This window comes from Danio aesculapii, chromosome 8, assembly GCF_903798145.1.
Source record: "Danio aesculapii chromosome 8, fDanAes4.1, whole genome shotgun sequence".
Lineage (NCBI taxonomy): Eukaryota > Metazoa > Chordata > Actinopteri > Cypriniformes > Danionidae > Danio > Danio aesculapii.
Window position 1 is genome coordinate 11,757,999 of NC_079442.1, and position 20,471 is coordinate 11,778,469.

General features: G+C 37.0%; 1 protein-coding gene across 1 annotated transcript in view; it reads right to left on the minus strand.

The window, feature by feature from the left end:
* Positions 1 to 20,471, minus strand: part of cacna1fa (calcium channel, voltage-dependent, L type, alpha 1F subunit a) — a 68,343-nt gene that overhangs the window by 23,218 nt on the left and 24,654 nt on the right. The window contains exons 25-42 of the mRNA XM_056463173.1: positions 20,089 to 20,196; positions 19,825 to 19,877; positions 18,055 to 18,201; positions 17,777 to 17,978; positions 17,465 to 17,623; positions 17,243 to 17,353; positions 17,029 to 17,112; positions 16,835 to 16,855; positions 16,338 to 16,469; positions 16,129 to 16,194; positions 15,950 to 16,041; positions 15,676 to 15,835; positions 14,866 to 14,993; positions 14,688 to 14,784; positions 13,439 to 13,541; positions 10,844 to 10,945; positions 10,632 to 10,756; positions 3,719 to 3,829 (exon numbers count right to left, since the gene is read on the minus strand). Of these exons, the coding sequence (XP_056319148.1) occupies positions 3,719 to 3,829; positions 10,632 to 10,756; positions 10,844 to 10,945; positions 13,439 to 13,541; positions 14,688 to 14,784; positions 14,866 to 14,993; positions 15,676 to 15,835; positions 15,950 to 16,041; positions 16,129 to 16,194; positions 16,338 to 16,469; positions 16,835 to 16,855; positions 17,029 to 17,112; positions 17,243 to 17,353; positions 17,465 to 17,623; positions 17,777 to 17,978; positions 18,055 to 18,201; positions 19,825 to 19,877; positions 20,089 to 20,196 (2,001 nt within the window). The remainder of the gene's footprint in view (positions 1 to 3,718; positions 3,830 to 10,631; positions 10,757 to 10,843; positions 10,946 to 13,438; positions 13,542 to 14,687; positions 14,785 to 14,865; positions 14,994 to 15,675; positions 15,836 to 15,949; positions 16,042 to 16,128; positions 16,195 to 16,337; positions 16,470 to 16,834; positions 16,856 to 17,028; positions 17,113 to 17,242; positions 17,354 to 17,464; positions 17,624 to 17,776; positions 17,979 to 18,054; positions 18,202 to 19,824; positions 19,878 to 20,088; positions 20,197 to 20,471) is intronic.

The following is a 20,471-nucleotide window of genomic DNA, read 5'->3' on the forward strand; positions in this document are numbered from 1 at the left end:
TGTTAAGTGATTCACCTCTGAGTGGAGATCTGAGTGAACCCGTATGATTCATGTCAATTATGTGATATTACACAGATTGCCTCTAAGCAGAGGACCATTAGATTTTTGGGTTAGTTATGACATAACAAAGCCTTGTTTACTGAAATTGCATGCCTTTGGAAATTTAATACACGCTTTAAATCACTGATTCAAATGATTTGTAATGGCTTTGAAGATTCATGAAGCGGTCAGTGTGAAAGGTTATTAAAAAAAGGTGTAATAGGTGTATTGGAAGAACTCGGAAATTGGCTGTAGTGTATGAGTGTGTGTTATTTGAGTGAAATCAAATCAGATTTTTGAAATATAGCTGCTTCCTTCTATTCAAACAGCAGCTCCCATGCAGTGCCCATCTGTAACAGTTCACTTAAAAATAAACATTTCAACTGATGAACACACACACACACACGCACACACGCACGCACACAAACACACACACACACACACACACACACACACACACACACACACACACACACACACACACACACACACACACACACACACACACACACACACACACACACACACACAAACAAAAGATACTGTGAAGAAAGCTGCTACCACTGACTCCCTTATTATTGTTTTTTCCTACTATGGATGTTAATCGTTACAAGTTTTCAGCTTTCTTCCAAATAACTCCTTTTGTGATCAACAAAAGAAAAAACTCAAAGGTTTATAACCACCTGAGGATGAGTAAAATTTCATTTTTGGCTGAACTATCCTTTCTTTCTTGGTGCCAAAGGTGCTTCAACAAAGTATTGTTGATTTCATTAATAATTATGTGATTTTATTTTTTATTAATTTATTTATTATTTTTTATATATATATATATATATATATATATATATATATATATATAATAAATTACAAAGATTTTAAACAAACTTTCATGTTGTGGAATTGTTTGTAGAATTAGTAGGGAAATAATTAAAAAAAAAACAGATTCAACAAATAAATAAAAAAAAAGTGGAAAAAAGCAAATAGCTATTACTTTCCGGATTCAAAAGTAGTTCCCTACAAATTAGACAGTTAAACAATTAAAGCTGCAATTCATTTGAAAGAGCAGATCTCAAGCAGTGCCCATGAAATTGGTGTGTTTTTGAAATACTGTTCTGTTAATGTTTTATTTAATGTATGACGTCAATAATGTACTGTTAATAATGTTATTGTACTGGATATGATTTTAGGCACCATGTGAATAAAATTCCTGATTCTTTGCATAATGATTCGATGAAGAAACTTAATATAATTGCTTCAAATATTTATTAAATGAACTAAAATGAAGAAAACAATGTATGTACATCTTAAATTTTGGAACATTCTGTACTATGAGCTCATAAAAATAAAGGAAATAGATTATCTGTTTTTATTTACATTACTCAATACATAAAATATTCATAAACTGTATTTAATAGATTTGGTACTTTAAAATGTAAACATTTACAAAACAAGTACATGATTCTTTGTACAGTATGAAAAAGGCACAAGCTTATCTCGCAGTATTATGCTGAAAGATCAGAGAAAGCTTATAGAGTACATCCAAACACAGATGACCTTTCCCTCATTAGAAAATGTGTCAAATGTGGTCAAAAGTACATAAAAAATGAATGTCTCTCTTGTGTACTTGTGATCCAATTGAATGAAACAGATCTTAATACCAGTGGTAAACAGCGCAGGCAGTGTTAATTTCATCATGGAAACTGTTTACAAAACTGGCTGGTCCTCAGTTAAACAACCCAGTTCAAACCCATTTGGGCCCCACATGTGTGTACTGGATGGGTTTTGATCTGAAACTTCAAAGAAACATTCTGGAGACTCATGCAACTTACAAAAGCATCAGGAAAGTATTCACAATGATTCACATTTTGTGTGACCCACTTTTTGTGATGTCCTTGAATGACTCTCTGAAGATATCTGAAACTGGCTGTGCATCAACACTGCCAAAAATACCTCACTGCCAAAAATAGCTGTACCAAGCAGTATACTCAAAAAGACTTGATGCTTGTAATTGGTTTCAAATGTGATTCACCAAAATATTGAGCAAAGGCTGTAAATACATATGTATTTATTTATTATTTATTTATGTTTTTTTTTAAACTTACCCATTTTTGTATTGTTTATAAATAATTTAGGGAAATGAAAGGAAACTAACTCATTTTGGAATAAGACTGTAATAACAAAAAAAAAACAAACACTTAAATGCACTGTATGCTGTGTGCAATTTAAACATTTTTTTTCTGTTACATAATTTTAGCAATCTTAATCTTGATGAATGAGTCATTTTATGCATACATATGGCAATTATTAAGTTCCCCCAACTTAAAGTAGATTATTAGTTAAACATTAGCTATGTTTCCATCCAAAAATGCGAATTAACTTTATGCGCAAAACTGTCTTTTTATGTTATGTTTTTTATGTTTCTTATGTTTTATTGCATAAAAGATGTGCGAATAAAGCAGCGTCCAGAGTGGATTTTTATAGCTTGATTGTGTTTATGGGGTGCAAAACAATGTGTGCTCATGCTTCATTTGTAAAAAAAAAAATATCACATTATTTTTTCACATATCTTACTTTAATTTTATACTGCTACTCATCTAACATGAAAACGACTATCCTATTTCCTGGTTCCTCTGAAGGTCTGCCCTCAAAGGGCTCTGATTGGTCATCTAACCAAATGTGCTGTGATTTGCGGATTGGCTCTATGTCACCAGAAAACGTCATTTCTCTCTTTGTGTCATGTCCTTTGGAAGCCCACATACAGAAAAAGAACAAGCTCTGTGAAAAGAGCAGCGTTTAGATGACATTTTAGCTTTCTCTGCTATGAACAGCGCCTCTGTGCCCACGCCCCTTTACTGCACATTTCCTGGGGTGCATGCACGTAACCTGAAGGGTTTATGACATTAACCTGGATGTTTTTTTGTAGTCCCCAACTTCGCTGTAAGCTTTGCTTAGATAAATCTCTTTTCATTGAACTTTGAGCGTCTTAAGGTTGATTTATACTTCTGCGTCAAGCACACACGTATGGTCTGGCGCAGCCTTTGCACGGTCTCATAATGTACCTTCGCACCTCTCGAAAAATGTAACTACACATTGCACCAACGCTTAGCACAAGGTATTTGTAGCTGTGACGAGTGTGGGTGGTGCTGATAGCCGCAAGCCTGATGGAGTGAGTGTTTACAAGTGTCGAGTCCTGTAAAGGGGCTCCAGATGGAAACTTTTGTTTTGTGTTTAACTTATTATTAAAGTTGTTGCACATCCGCTGGTTCCACCACTGAATAAGCGACTTTTAGCTACTTGTACATTAAGGTAGCGTTCAGAAAAAACAAAACACTTGTGAAGAAACTCGACACAGAGGAACATAAAAGCTTACGGCCAGCTAGCGTTTTGAAAGTGTTACTGCAGAGCAACACAAACAGTGTGCAGAAGAATAAATGCATGGCTACACGCAAGGCAGGCGCCATGGGTAAAATCGACGCAGAAGTATAAACCAGCCTTTACATTCAATGATGTTGTTTATGTTCACACAGCTACATTACACAATAACTAAAGTTGAAAATATGATATCGTAGTGGACCACGTCTTTAAAGTGTAGGGTTAAGTTAAATTAAAGTAATTAAATGAAACATGTAACATCTCACATGCTATTAATTAGCATTGAGAGCCCACTAATTTTACTCACCCTAAAGAACTCCTCATCTTCCATCATCTCCCCCTCCAGTGCTTCCTCATCCTCCATCGCCATAGCCAGTCGCATCTCTGGGGCAAGATCCTGTAGTGTGCGTAACCCAGCCTGGAAAGCAAAAGATCAAGCCAATTCAAACCCTGTTATCCAGTGACGTTAAAGGTGCAGTAGGTGATTGTCTTCAGAAACATTTTTTTGTTGTGCTGGTTGAAAGTCTCTTTACAGTCCAATAGTAATGATTAAAGTAAATGATCTAAATGTGTTTATATGTATTTTGATATTCTGGCTAAGGCATAAAACTAAAAAAATGTTCATCAAATTAAATATTGTCGGGCCGACATCTCCCATAATTCCGATAAGTAGCTCAAACTGTCTGTCAGCAAATACAGATTTGGGCTTCTGCGCATCTCTGTTCACGCAAATCCGCCATTGGCGCGTACCCACCTGCATAAGCGCCGCGCATTCACCACACGTGCACACGAGACAATCACAGACGCGGTGAAATCAAATGCTGATTGAAAGTTTTGAAAGTTCTGAATCAATATTGGAATTACTTTTGCATGCTGGAGAAAGGACAACACCATAGCTGAAGTTATACTGTTAGACAGGTAATGTTCTGTTTTAAAACTATTTTAGTCAGGCTAAGCTTATGTTAGATTGTGGCTTATATGCACAGACATGTTGTTCAGCCACTGAAATCTCCCGGTTAAAGATTGATATGACTATTTTCAGTTTTATAAGGGACCTTTCACACAATTGATAATGTAGATTTTTATTTAGTTTAACAACAAAACATCAGTAAATAGCGCTATTCCGCCTAACCTGCTTTATTGAGCTGAAGTTGCTTTTATATTCATTGGTTCATTTTTGAACAATGACAGCCTGTTTACCATGTTACTTTGAATATTTGCTCTGAAATAGCATGTAAGTATAGTTTAGTAATGATTAATTCCTGCACGCCGCCGACCAAACACTAACTAACTGTTACATTTCTAACTAGCGAATGACATATAATAGTGGGTTGTCTGCTGTTGTGACACAGTGCGCGCGTTTGCGATTTCAGGAGCAGTGGCTTTGAATCACAGTCCCTCCCCGCCGTCCAAAAACTAATATGCTAAGCGGTTTGAATTTTGGTAGATCACCTACTGCACCTTTAAATCTGTATAAATACAATATATTGTGCTACTAAGCCTTTTAAATTGTAAACTAGCTATAATATTTTTGACGTTACTATAAAAATGTAATTACAGTCTGAAATGAAATGCACATGACCAAAACATAAGTTAGAAAAAAGAAAATAGATGCATTTGAAATCAAAATTAGAGCCCATATTATGGGTTTTTGAAAATGCTCTTCTATAGAGTGTGTCACACAGCTCTAAGTGAAGTGAAATGTCCAGCTAAGGCTTAAATCTGTAAGTGTACAGTGTTTAAAACTATTGATTCATCTATAAAAGACTCGACTCATAGTGCTTCAAATGAGTCGTCTTGATAACGAGTCATTAGGTGTTTCGTGATGACGTGGCTACGAAACACAAGTAGTTGCGCGCGCAAACCCGGGAGATTTGAAACCTGCGGCCCCGCCCACTAACAGAAAAAAAGCAACACACACACACACACACACACACACACACACACACAGAGACACACACAGACACCGGTCGAATGAAGTCACGTTGTGCAGATGGATATTATTGACAGTCTAATCAAAGATGAAACCACAGCAATATAGCCCAGCCTTGAACAGATCAAGTGCTTCTGGAAACTACATGCTTACAAAGAAGACTTTATCAGTTTGTTAAAGGAAGGATCAGTAAAGACTGTTAGAACATGGATCAGTGCATCATGAATCAGTTTCTTCCCCCATTTCACAAGTGTAAGTACGTGCGATAAAAATTATTGCCTCACTCTAGTTTGCAAATTATGTATTTAGTTGTGTTTTGTTACTTGTAACTGCGTGTACTGTATCTGGTTAACTCTTTATATTCTCATATCGCGTGTAAAGCCACGTTGAAAACGCGACGCGTGCCGCTTTGTTTACGGATCGTCAGCTGTTTCTACACACATGCAACGGTCAAGTTTCGAAATAGTTCAGCTCTGGTTCGAGGTGAGGTGTCTAAATTGCTCCCAGCAAGCTGAACTGGCGCTCTAGGCATGTGTGTTGTGTTCTCTGGGAAGGAGTGTAATGTGTGTGCGTAGCACCGGAGCAAGCTGAACTGCTGCTCTAGGCAAAGGATGATCACGCCGCCCTCATTATCCGGCCTTATTATTCGCGGTTATAACTGAGGACGCGGGTGGTGAGGGAGGTGTCGCCGACGCCACTATGGACGCGCTGGCCCTGTGTGTGTGTGTGTGTGTGTGTGTGTGTGTGTGTGCGTGTGTGTGTGTGTGTGTGTGTGTGTGTGTGTGTGTGTGTGTGAAAAAAGCAGATACACTGTGATGGGCTAGGAGATCTCCTCGCCAGTTCTTGGACTTTTTGCTTGATAAAATAGTTAGTCGTCGGTATTTTCTAGTCCATCGTCTGTATTTACATTCACCCACTATCAGCCAAAATCCACTATGAAGCGTGTATGCACTGTGACTACTTTTATATTGTTGATTATCTGCTGGGCATTTCACTCTGTCTCGCGCTGAAGCCTATCAGTGTCTTCGACCAATCGCAGCAGGCTGTCATCTGTCGAATCAGCACAAATTAGCTTTTTCTACCACTGCAGAAATGCTTTATTTTACTTAGATTTTTTTGTTTTGTCCAAATATCTACAAATTATTAAATAAAGAAGCATTTTTAGACAAGCAAAAATAATGTTTTGTTTTAGGAAATAATATTAAAATTTTGTGAGTTCTTACTTAAACAAGCAAAATAATCTGCCAATGGGGTAAGCAAAATAAAGTTGTCATCATGAAAAACAAATTGATTTTAATAGTTTTTTTCTTGTTTAAATGTGTAATGTTTTTCTAAGATAATATGTCCGTGACTCCCTTATCACACATGTACTGTAAATGAAAATTAACACATAACAATTAATCTCATTGACATTATGGAGGTCATACTGTGACTCACAAATCATCTACATATGTCTTTGAGTCACTGCTAACAAGGCCCTGACTTTACATCACTTCAGAGGACCGTACTTCTCAGACTGAATACCCATGTAGTTAAAAAAAAAAACAGTTGGTTTGGCAGATCTAATAATATGTGACAACCCAACTTAATACCTATCCTTTTTTATGTACTGTAATCTTTTATTCAATCTCTATGTAATCAAATGTTTGCAACAAGTCTCTTGCTTTGTGTATTAATCTTCTGTGTTTTAGAACTATTGGAATTAATGTTTAACCCTACCAAAGTTAAATAAGATCACAGAAAGGAAATGTTTGATTCAAAGCTGCCAAGCTAATTTGGTGTACTAATTGATTCTTTGAACTCTATGTTAATACTTGTGCAACATATTAACATTTTAAGGTTGCCTTGTCTCCCCTCCCCTCTCCCGATGGCCTGTACTTACATTGCATCTTTACCTTCCAAACCTGAGCACGCTTACTTTACTGATGATCCGGCTGTTCAGTTTAACAGGAAAGAGAAGCACTCTCGCTCAGCACAGTGGAGATTGCTTAAGTTATATTGTTTTATTTGTTTGGCATGCAGTGACATGCAGTCAAATATTTTGCTGAACAGATCCAGCACTTTTGACTTTTGAGCATAAAATTCCTTGTACTACACATATTAGGAGGTTTGCTTAAGGTGCAGCTGACGAGGGGTTTGCATCTTTAGTAAACTATGACAGTTTACATTCACTGAACAGTAAGAATGATTATTAAATCCATATGAAACAGTCCCATAAAGAGCCCCTATTATACATGAAATAGGGTCATAATTTGGTTCAAAGGGTCTCCAACAACAGTCTAATATGCATGCAAGGTCAAAAAACACTTTCATGGTCTTATAATATGCATTTATTTTTACCTAATTATCCCAGCGACTCCCATATGAATCGTTCAGCAATTCATTTGTTCCCAAACCCCTCCTTAGCGCTGCGCTGATTGGACCGATGACAGCCTGCGACACTGACAGCATTCAGCGTGAGACAGAGTGAAATGCCCAGCAGCTAATCAACAATATAAAAGTAGTCAAAGTGCATACACACTTCATAGTGTAAGGCGTTGATTTTGGCTGCCAATGGGTGAATGTAAATACAGACGATGGACTTGAAAATACCAATGACTAACTATTTTATTGAGCAACTACTGGGCAGGGCTTGTGTTTCGTAGCAGCGTCAACGCAAAACACCTAATGACTCAATATTAAGACGACTCGTTTGAAGCACTATGAGTCGACTCTTTTATAGATGAATCAACAGTTTTAAGCACTGTACACTTACAGATTTAAGCCTTAGCTGGATATTTCACTTCACTTAGAGCTGTGTTACACACTACATGGAAGTTCATTTTCAAAAACCCATAATATGGGCTCTTTAAAAGTGACATTATGTCTTAAGTTTCAAGCTTGTGCTTGCACTCCCTCTACAAGCATACTGTGCCAAATCCCAACCAAACCACGCTCTGGCACACCTCTTCCAACCGGGCCAGGGCTGGCTAACTGAACCAAACCTAGAGCACTCACACTTTTCAAACAAACCCGGAAAGACTCTCAGGCACGATTCGGATAGTATAGTGTGATTGCACCCCTAGATTGTTCTTCCATTTTGGCAACCAAAGACGACAGGAGAAGATAACAGTCTTCTTTAACCACACCCCAAATCCTTGGGTTTAGACTGGATGTTTTTCTCTTATCAACTAACTTCAGCAAAGATCAACTGGAGCCTCAACTGCATCAGCACTCTGTTCTCCTTTCTCCCTCTTCCCTTTTTGCACTGATTGTAAATGGGAGACAAATGTCTAAAAGGGCACTGTAAAATCTGTGCTTTGTGTGAACCATGCCCAGGCGCGTTTGCCAATTTGTTCAAAAAGTTTGAATGCTCCGAATCAGGCCCAGGTGCGGTTCAGTCAGCCGGCTCTTGCCTGGTTGGAAGAGATGTGCCAGAGTGCGATTCGGTTAGGCTTTGGCGTGTTATGCTTGTAGTGTGAAAAGAATTGGTTTGTTGCACCTGCAGCAATTTTTTTTCAGATTTTGAAGCCTAAAGATTTAACTATAGAGAAGGTGCTTGTTTTGAAATTTGTGTTAGATTTTTTTCCACAATGTGCTAATGTTTAGGAAAGATTAGGTTTAATGTAATTGATAAAGTTTTGTATTTTAAACCAGACTATTGTGTCTGCAAACCAAAATAATACTATTGAATGTGAAAGTCAGTGTTTTGTTTGTTTATTTTGTTTCTGCACATTATAAAATTACAAAAGAAAAACTTTCAATAGCCTTGAATGGCTTTTACAAATAGATTATTTGGTTGCATATAAAACGAACCAATGATTAGTTAAATATCAGGGCAGATATTCGGCAAATGTGTCGGACAGATTGGTAAGCAATTGTCTGGGTATAGAGCTTTTCTGATCTTCTGTTTCTGGAATACATCTGCCATAGAGATAAAGACCAGGTTGTGTAGCTGAAGTGTGTGAAGGGAGTTGGCGGGTGTTCATGGAGTTGGGTCAAAAATCAAAATGACAACAGGACTCATCAGTATGTTGTTTAAGGCCCCGTTTATATTAATTTGTTTTAGTTTTAAAATTACATTTTAGAATGAAAATGATTCACACTGTCGTTTCACCTCGCGTTTCTGAAAAGATCTCTGTCCACACTATGTTGCTGAAAACGCACATCGTGTGACCATACACACATTCTGGCATGCACTGCAGCATTTGCGCATGTCTGAGCTCCTGGCAGTCAGCGGGGGCTTTGAGCACAAAACCCCAGGTGAGAGCTGCGCACGTCGGACAGTTCTTCAAGGAACTACTGCTGGATCTAATCTCACTATACTGTATTTGTTAAACATGATATTTAATTCATCTTGTTGTCTATATCTATTGACATATTCCCCTACTTTGGTCTTTTGAATCTATTGCTTGTTCTCAGGTAACGTGTTTTGGCTGAGTGCAAAGATAAGTTAATATATTAATTCATATAACCACGTACACTGATTCTGCACATTTGACTGTGCCTTTATTTTCTATGTTGTATAAACTTATTGTACGTTATACTTTTATAATGGCCATTATTGATTATTAAAACTGATATTCAGCAAAAGAGAGGGTATGTTGAATATTTTTCATTGAAAATTAAAGAAGGCAATTATGTTACAGGCTCAGTTTTGTTATGATTATGCATACAGTGAAGATGACGATCATATTAATATGCAGCTACACAATGCCTTAACATATTTGGTGTCGGAAGGCGTAACCGTAGCAAAACATGCGTGTTTTAAAACGAAAATTTATTATTGTAAATGAGGCCTTAGTAGATCATCAGTAAGTTGTTTATTCCCAGAAGTCTGGACTGATGGTGTCTTTTGCTGAATCTTATCTCCCTTGTCAGTGTGTTTTTGTTCAGTAATACAAAACTCTGTCCCCACTTTTGTAGGCATCTGTTTTGACCGGAAAAAAGCTGCTTGAGTTTCATTGTTAAAGGAAAGGTTCAGAAAAGATGTACCAGGAAATTATCAGAGAGTCAATAACCTTCTCTGGGAACAGAGTGATACAGTATGCATTCTTTATTGTAGAAGCAGTCTACTGTATCAGTATTTTTTCTGCCCCAATGAACAAGCATGTGATGTGCAGTTTGTATTTAAGCTATTCACCAGTGAGGTTAGTTCTGTTTGTATATAAATCTCCAAGAATAATAGTAATAATAAAAAAAAAACATTTGGTTGATTTTTCCCCACAATGTTTGTATATTATTCTTTTAATATCCCTTGTAGGCAAAATCTGGCCCACACAAATAGACAACTGCCATAATACTTTACCTGGAGAGAGGCTGATTTGTCCTTGCCTTTCTTCTTTCTCTCTTTCTCCTTTCGCTTGCGAAACTTCTTGAAGTAGTCCTGAATTAAAAAGCTGGCATAGAACTTTCCTGCAGTCACTTCATTCCCTACAACATAGACAGAGAAATATCGTTATATAGTCCAAATTCAAAACATAAATCCTACTAGAAATGTATTTTTTTAGCAAACTGTACCTGAAGGGGGAGGTATAACTTCATCTAGAAGTTTGGGTTTGGTGCGTTTCCAGATCTTTTTAATAATAGCTCTCAGCTCTTCATTCTGTTGATCAATGGGGCCTGTGATGAAAGGTATTCAATTTATGCATCTAAATCTTATCATAAAGGTTACAAAGAATGCAATGATACAATATGTTAAATTGTTCTCTGATATCTACATAGGAGTTATATATGGCTTACAACCCTGGAATTTGCCCCTAGAAGGAAATGGTCTTTTTTGACCTTATTTATTAGGGTCATGAATATAAATCATCAGCTCATCTCTGATAATCTGTGATGTCATGATAGCTGGAAGGCTGAGGGAGCTATCTGTAGCCAGTTGTATTTCCACATGAGCCTGGTATACATGGCATGATTATAAACTAATCTCATTCTGGAATTATAGGAATTATATGTTGCCTGGTTTCTACATAGCGGGCAAAGTAGAAGTGTGCTTTGTTCTTTTTTTCTGTTAACAAGGCAGGACAGATCCATTTAAAGTACATTTCAGAGAGCTATATTATCAGCACCAACGTGGAAAAACTTTCTGCGTAGGAGCTTTTAACTTATAATTCTATCCAACAACAGGCACTGACAGATCCACACTGACATAGATGTAGTATCTACAGTTGTATATTGTAGATTTATCATACAGTATATGTGAATACAGGCAGAAATCAATTTTAACTTCCACATAAGTTGGTGATCATATTATTTAGATATGCAAATAAATAGTTGCAGTTTGCTAGTTAGCTAAAGTTAACCGTATTGCAGTAGTATCTTGCATTCAATCTCAATGGAATTATGATATATGTGATATATCTCACAAAGAAATGTACATGAAAACAGAAATGGCTTCAGCAATCAAGAAGTTAATAAAATAACTGCTTACTGCTTGAGGTGGTGAGTTGTAATAGCAAAATATGAATAGTTTCTGCCTTCTTCAGAATCTGTTGGGGGTGTAGCCAAGACTATAGAATACCCTTAAAGGGATTCTGGCATAGCCTGCATGTTAAGGATCCTGACTGCAACATAACAGTCAGTGTTATGTGTTGATTCACTTGTTTTTCAATGGTCTTGGAATGGATTCTTATTATTTAACTTTGGCTATGTATATACAGTTTTACATTCTATGCCACCTTTATAGAGTGAAAAACAAACATTTCATCTAGAACAGACGTTTTCAAACCATCAAGCAGAGCTTAGCTAAAACCATAATTAAACACACCTGAAGCAGATAATTAAGCTTTTTATGATTCTGTAAAAGAAAGTATATGAAAGGCATGTCTGCAACCTGCCAAACTGCTAACTCTATGCTGCTACACAGGGAAGGAGACAAGACGCCATTATGTGATTGGCTGCAATGTTCTTCACATGCCCAAGTTGGCTGTAAGACTTTTTATGATGGTAAGTAATACAGACACTCTCATGTCCCAATAGTAAGATAACCTCTGTCTAAAATACACAAGCAGTTGTGGCTAAGCAGATTGGAAATAATGGCCCATTTCCACTGAGAGGTACGGTACGGTACGGGTCGGTACTGGTCACCTTTATCAAGCTTATATTTCCACTGCCAAAAGGGTACCCTTTTGGTGAGCTTGGTATACGACAGAAAGTTTCAGACAACATCATTTTTACTCGAGGAAATGTCACAGCAAAGCCATTCACATGTCATATGACACGCTCTTCTCACAAAAGAGATCAATGCCTACTGTAACGTCTGCAATTATATGAAATAAATAAATGCAGCATACAGACCCTTACAGTCTCCGATATGTTACCAACTACAGAAAAACTACACACGGCATACATTTAGTCCTTTTTTGGGTTCAAAACAACAAAATATAGCCCACAGTGAGTGCAAACCTCTCATACGTGTCTTTAATCTTCAGCAGCACATGTAGCCTCTTGTTAAAAAGTTATTCCGTCATTCCGAGTTCATATAGTCCATAAGGTGATGATAATAGTTAAACATGGCAGTTTGTTCATGTTTTAGGTTTCAGACACATCATACAGTATGCTGCTGTTTTGTCTGGCTTCTCTTTGTTTTTTCGCAATTCACTCTCTCGTTTGTCTCTTTCTGACAGGATTGGATATCAGATGCTCTTCAATGATCACACGCACGTTATTAATATGAGCTCAAAAAGTTCGTAATTTCAAATACAGACACACGGTGAGCTCTCCAGAGAACATGAAAACCGCTCGCGCTTTAGACGGGCTTGTAAAACAACAAAAGGACACAGCGGATTTTATTCTTCTTGGCTTTGTGGCTGTTCATCAAGATGACGACAAGGTTTGTTTGAGCTCAAGTCGACCATGGCTTGTTATTATATGTATATATTATTGCATACCGTGCGTACTGAACCATAACACTCAGTGGAAACGGGCCATAATACACTTTTCAAGAAAGTGAGTCACCATGAGCAGGGCTAAAGATCTCTTATCTAAAATATATTTATGAAAATCAATAAATGACCTTTAATAACAAGTTAAAATAATCTGAAGTTTAGTTCATTATGTGTGTGTTAATAATTTAAATGAATGAATGAATGAATGAATGAATGAAAATTTTACCATCTGTTTTAATCTTGAGTGAAGTTCTGACAAGAGCAAATAGGGTGGCATTGAAGGACACAGTGCCATCAGGATGGAGAGGAACATTCATAGCAACCAGTCTCTGCCAATGACAAAGTGAGAAATGTAGAGTGAGAAACAGATGCATATATTACTCTTTGCCTGCACGTTGCTCTGTTGAAATGAGGATGTTTGTCTAGACACTGCTAGGTGGTTGTTTAATAAACTATCAATGAACAGAAGAAAACGGTGGCTTAAACAAAGGGCAATGATATCTAAATTAAACATTCAAGGACAAAATTACCAAGAGGACTACAATTAAGGGACAAACCAGGTATTATAGATGTTACATTATTTAAAATAAGGAAAGGATCAATCGATACATCTCATTTTAAAAATATTTAAATATTGTTGATGAAAGCAGTCTTGGTGAGAATACGAGACTTCATTTAAAAACAACAACAACATTAACAAAACAAAACAAGAAAACAAAACTGAATTTTATCCTTACACTGGCTGCCTGTTAAGTTTTGTATTGAATTTAAAATATTGCTTTTTACCTATAAAGCTTTAAATAATCTAGCTCCTGTTTATCTAACCAACCTTCTGTCTCGCTAAAATCCAACCTTTAAGATCTCAAAACTCAGGGCTCCTCGTAGAACCTCGTACAGCAAAGTCGAGGAAAGGAGGTTGTGTCTTCTTTGTGGCTCCTAAACACTGAATCGATCCAAGACCAGCAACGAGATGATCCCAAGGTTTTCATAATCCTGGACCAGGTCGTATCCTGAGCAGCTGCTTTGGTGGTCATGGAGGAGTGGAGGGCATGAGACTGATTCCTGTGATACTCCGGGGACAGACGAGTCTCGCTGACGTCCAGCTTCTCCAGTGCCTAAACTGCCGCTTTGCACAAGAAGTTCGTCCATAGGAGAAAGAGTCGTGCCCAAGTGAGCCTGGTTTCTCTCGAGGTTTTTTAATTCTTCACTTTCGCCAATTGGTTTGGAAGTTTTTTCCTCGCTAAACTAAACTGAACTTAAACACTGAAAACTGAATTGACACTGTTTCAATTTACTATGATCTTCTATGTGAAGCTGCTTTGACTCAATCTACATTGTAAAAGCGCTATACAAATTGAAAAAAAATTTTATTGAATGTATGTACAGTATATGTTATGTATGAGCATCCTCTAAAATTTAAGTCTACTTGTTTTTTTTGTTTTTTTTTATACATTTAAACTACAAATCCTCCTTACCCGACAGGCCACTCGATGTGGACAGAGTTTTCCAAACCCCAGTGGAGGCTGAATTCTGCGCAGCATGGTAACTACATCTAAATGTTTAATCCGTCCCCTGACACAAAAAGATGCAACAGTGTTTCTAAATTTGATATACTTTTTTCAAGTTGTGAAATTGTCATAAAAACAGACTTACGTGGCCTCTGGATCATAATCTGACCAGACCCGTTTAAACTCATCAAGGTGATGAGTGCCAAGCACAGTCCAGTCTCTAGTCAGATACTCAAAGTTATCCATGATGACTGCGATGAACAAGTTAATAATCTGAGAAAACAAAGATTGGAATATACAAAGAATGGTTAGACATATTTATTTTCTATGAAAGATTTCTGAAGGTTTTATGTTCACAGAAACTTGTCATTAGCAAAAACTCAACACTTTTGTTTTTGCTTCCTTTTTTTAGGAGCTGAAGTCAAAGATCTAAAACTTTTTATACTCAATGGGCCTATTTAAAAAAAAACAGTCAGTATCTAGGTTGACCACCATTCTCCTCAAGCAGTGCAATCTCCTTTGCACAAAGTCTGTGGAATGTTGGCCCACTCTTCAATGGCTGTATGAAGTAGCATATTGGCAGGAGCTGGAACACGCTGTCATATACAGGTACACAAATTCAGAAAATAGCATGCAGTTGTGCTTTTTGTCCATAACATATCCCAGATGCATTTGAATGTGAGCATTTGCCAACTCAAGTTGGGTATGGTGACAAAGTACAGCCTTTATTTTGTTCATTGAAAAAGTTTTAGATATTTGAATTCAGTTAATTAAAATGGGAGCAAAACAAAATCTTGCAATTATATTTTTTATTGAGTGCATTTCCTTACCTCATTTTAGTCTTTTGCAGTCATAAAACATTTAGTTTTGCAGTCAATCTCAAAAATTTTGATGTTTAAGCAAATCTTTGTAAAAGAGTGAGACTCTGCAAGTTTAATAGACTGCTTTCTCTTACCAAAAACGCACAGAGTGCAAAGAAACTGATGAAATAGAGATATGCCAGGTTGCTTCCACAGGTAAACTCCTCCCCTGCCTCAAAGTCAGACTCTGGGTCACACCGGTGCCCTGGCAGTGCTGCAAGCATAATCTGCTGCCACTGTTCACCTGTTGCACACCTGGATTTGAAAAAATAACAAAACACCTTTACTAGTAGTCATTTACTAACCAAAAAGCAGATTGTTATCCAAACTTGGGTTCAAAAATCAAACAGTTAATGATGGCATTCTTACCTGAACAACAGAAGCACAGCCATGAAAAAGGTTTGAAAATTGTTGTTCCGATTAAGCTCAGTATTGTCGTCTATAGCTATCTTCCCAAATATCTGAAATAACAACAAAAAAGAGCTTAAACTACTCCATTTAGAACGTCCCTCCAGTGTAGACCATGAAAGGACAGAGAGAATACCCACCTGCATGCCAATCACACCATAAATAAAAAAGATCATCGCAATGAGTAGGCCAACGTATGGTAAAGCCTAAAGGTAACCAGAAAGAAAATCTTAGAGAGAAGAAACATATGACTTAAATGTTTTTTTTAAGTGCAGACAAACCACATATCAGGGCATGGATCTGACAACAAATGTGCCTAATAAACTTTTTTGGTTCCGAACTTTCTCACCTGTAGTGATTTAACAAAAGTCCAAAGGAGGGTACGAATGCCTTCACCCTTACTGAGCAGCTTGACCAGTCGCATAACTCGAAAAAGACGGAAAAAAGTGATAGATACTTTGGCACTTTCGCCTTCTTTTCCCTTTTTAAACAGAAATAGAGAAGACAGAGTAAATATTATTATATGATATATTCACTTAACATTAAACATCAAATAATCTGCATCGATAGACATGAAGAACTCACAATTTCACATCTTGATTCTCACTCGACATAGACCACCCCTATACAGTGTGCCTTTGAGTACATCTGTTTAACTGTAAGTCCTCTCCTTCATTTCTCTTTTGCCATGTACAGCTAATATTCAGAACAAAGAAAAACTACACCAGCAACAACTTACTACTCTCCTGCCTGTCTGCCTAACTTGCTAAAATGTTATTAAATTTTAAATATTGTGTTGGCTTTTTATTGTCTTTTTTAATCGATGTTATATTGGCATATTCTTACCTCACCATGGCCTCCACCACCCTGGGCAAGTAGCAGGACGTTTCAGAGATTTGAAATGAAAATGAACAGAAGAGATTCGAAATGAAAATGGTAAGTTTTTGTGTTTTGGATAACAAAGGATAATGCATTTAATGAAACAAACTTGTATGACATGCATGAGATTGAGAAATAGTTTCAGAATAACAAGTACATACGCTTAGCTCTGCAATCATGATGTCCACCAAACTGCCCACCACTATCAGTGCATCAAAAGAATTCCAGGCATCTATAAAATAATGCTGTGAAATCCAAAACAAAGATGTTGAGAGCAAGAGGAGAGAGGAAAAAAACTGAAACGTAAACATGAGCATGTTTTAAGACTGAATATTAAACCCCTTGAACAAAGTTAAAAGTAAAAAAGAGTCTCACATAAGGTCTCAGAGCCATAAGTTTGATGATCATCTCAACAGTAAAGAGCGTTGTGAAGATCATGTTCAGGATGTCCATCACAGAGTTGAAGAGTTTGGATTGCTCATAGTGCTGTGGAATCACAGTAATGTAATCAATTTAGTGATGTAGTCTACGTGATAGGGCACATTATTATGTAGAACAGTGAATTTATAGCATGCCTAAATGTGTATATGTGTGTACCTGTACAGCCAATGTGAGTGTGTTGAGCAAAATGAGGACAAACATGATATACTCGAACTGAGAGGAATTGATGATCTTCCAAAATTTGAGTTGAGAGGGGTTTTTGGGAATGTATATTTTTATTGGTTGAGCTTTCAGTGCATAATACACACACTGACGCTATGAGCAAAAGAAGCAGAGAGACACCATGAGAAAAAGAGCAACAACAACAACAACAAAAAAAAACAACCCAAAAAATCAATTGAGTAGACTAGATGATAAAAATATTTACTACTGTATTCAATAAATAATTACATAGCTGTATTAACTAACCTGATTTTTATTTAGTTCACAGTTTTTAAACTCCGCCTCTCCTTGTTCACGAAACGTGATGATAACAAAACCCACAAAGATGTTCATCATGAAGAAGGCAATGATGATAATGTAGATGATGAAGAAGATGGAAATCTCTACACGGTAGTTATAGATAGGTCCTCTGTTCTCTGCATTGGCATCAATGGCTTTGTACAAGAGCCTGTGAATTAAAAAGATGTTGCATTTTGAAGGATTCAAATTCAGAGTTACTTTGTTGAATAGTATTGAATACTCACTGTGGCCAGCCCTCAAATGTAGAGACAGTGAAGAGTGCAAGCATACCCATCAGAACATTGTCAAAGTTAAAGTCGCTGTTTTCCCAAACTCTCTCCCTCACCATTGGATGGTTCATATCACCATCTTTGAACACAACAAAAGTGCCCCTGAAACAATCACACAAAATTACATTTATTTACATTTATATATTTAGCATGTTTACCCAAAGTGACGAGCAAATGAAAAGAACAACAGAAGCAATTAGACCATCATATATATATATATATATATATATATATATATATATATATATATATATATATATATATATATATATATATATATATATATATATATATATATATATATATATATATATATGCCCAACACAATAGAAGGATCAAGATTTTTTTTAATGAAAAAAGAAATTGTAAAAAAAAGTGCAAGTGATAACATGGTAAGTGTTGAAAACAAAGATGCGTGAGTTGAGGTCACTAACCCTGCAGGCACAGGATGTCAACAAGACGTCAGATTGTTGTTGTACCCCAACGCCGTCAGATCATTGCATTTTGGTTGGAAATGAAAATCGGGTTGACGTCACAACCCATAGTTAGACAGATGTCAATGTCCAACGTTAGGCAGACGTTGGATTTTAGTTGGAAAGGAAAATCGGGTTGATGTCAGAACCCAATATCAGACAGACGTCAACGTCCAGCATCGTGGGAATGTTGCACTTTGGTTGTAAATGAAAATCGGGTTGACGTCAGAACCCAACGTTAGACAGATGTCGATGTCCAACGTTAGGCAGACGTTGGATTTTAGGTGGAAATGAAAATCGGGTTGACGTCAGAACCCAATGTCAGACAGACGTCAGCGTCCAACGTCGTGGGAATGTTGCATTTTGGTTGCAAATGAAAATCGGGTTGACATCAGAACCCAACATTAGACAGATGTCAATGTCCAACGTTAGGCAGAGGTTGGATTTTAGTTGGAATTGAAAATCGGGTTGACATCAGAACCCAATGTCAGACAAACGTCAGCGTCCAACCTCGTGAAGATGTTGCATTTTGGTGGGAAGTAAAAATCGGGTTGACATCAGAACCCAACGTCAGACAGATGTCATTGTTCAACGTCAGGCAGACGTTGAACTTTGGTTGGTTAATTCTACAACCTAAAACCAACCAAAAATCAATGTCTACTGATGTTACACTTTGACGTTGTATGGACGTTACATTATGACGTTAATTTGATGTTGGATTTTGATTAGTTAATGCCAAAAATTTAAAACAACCAAGATCACTGTCTATTGATGTTGGACTTTGATTTTGCAACCAAAATATAACCAAATACCTACATCATATGACGTTGTGTGCCTGCTGGGAAGTCATTTCATTTCTGTCTTGAGTACTTTCTGAGAGGTTTAGTATGGTAATAAATATGTATATGGCAATGTTGATGTGTTTGGCCTTGGTGGCATTGATCTGCTACACTGCTGCTGCTTTGATTGTTATGGCAGAGGCTTGCTACTGCCAGTATATTCACAGACATGTCATCTGAGTATATAACACACTGCTGCTGCAAACATAATATATATGTAACCACCGTAGCAGATCTACACAGAAGTGATGCTGGGGTGGAGGACCGTCTCTGAAAACATGCCACAACATTGCAGCGTAGTATTAGGTGACCTATCAGCCTATGTACGCAGTTTCATGACAGAATTATGTATTAACAGGTAACAGTCAATATAAAGGTCTATTAAAGTTAAAAGGTATAAGCATACAACTTACTTGCACTCTTCAGGTGTATGCTTTGCTTCATCAGTGCATCTATAGAACCGGCCCTGAAAGAAGTATAACATTAATGTTAATCAGTATCAAAACACTGTTTAAACTATTAAAGTATCTATTTTTGCTTTTGATTAACATCAACTAGTGCCTGCACAACCAAGACAAGGTTCTTTTTTAGAAATGATTTCGAGGGCAAATATTAGACCACAGAATGCATTAAGAAAATAAATACATTCATTTTAAATCCATGTTGAATTCTTGTACCTTGAAAAGCTGGACTCCAATACAAGCGAACATGAACTGGAGGAGAGTGGTGACAATGAGGATGTTGCCAATGGTGCGGATGGCCACAAATACACACTGAATCACACTCTGCCGACATAGAGGGACAACAGTTTTTGAAAGCATTTTTGCTAGATGACTTGAATGGTTCTGTCAACTGACATGACAACCTTAACAAGATAAAATCACATTCATTGTCATCATGTGTTAAAAAGTTTTCATGACAGTCTTATGAACACCCCACTGAAGTAAAGTGTTACCCAGTGTACTATCACTACCATTATTAGGAGTTTTGTTATTATTTACTTAGTTTCATTCAGCGTATTCCCTGCTTTTATCAGGGGGCTCCACAGTGAAAAAAACTG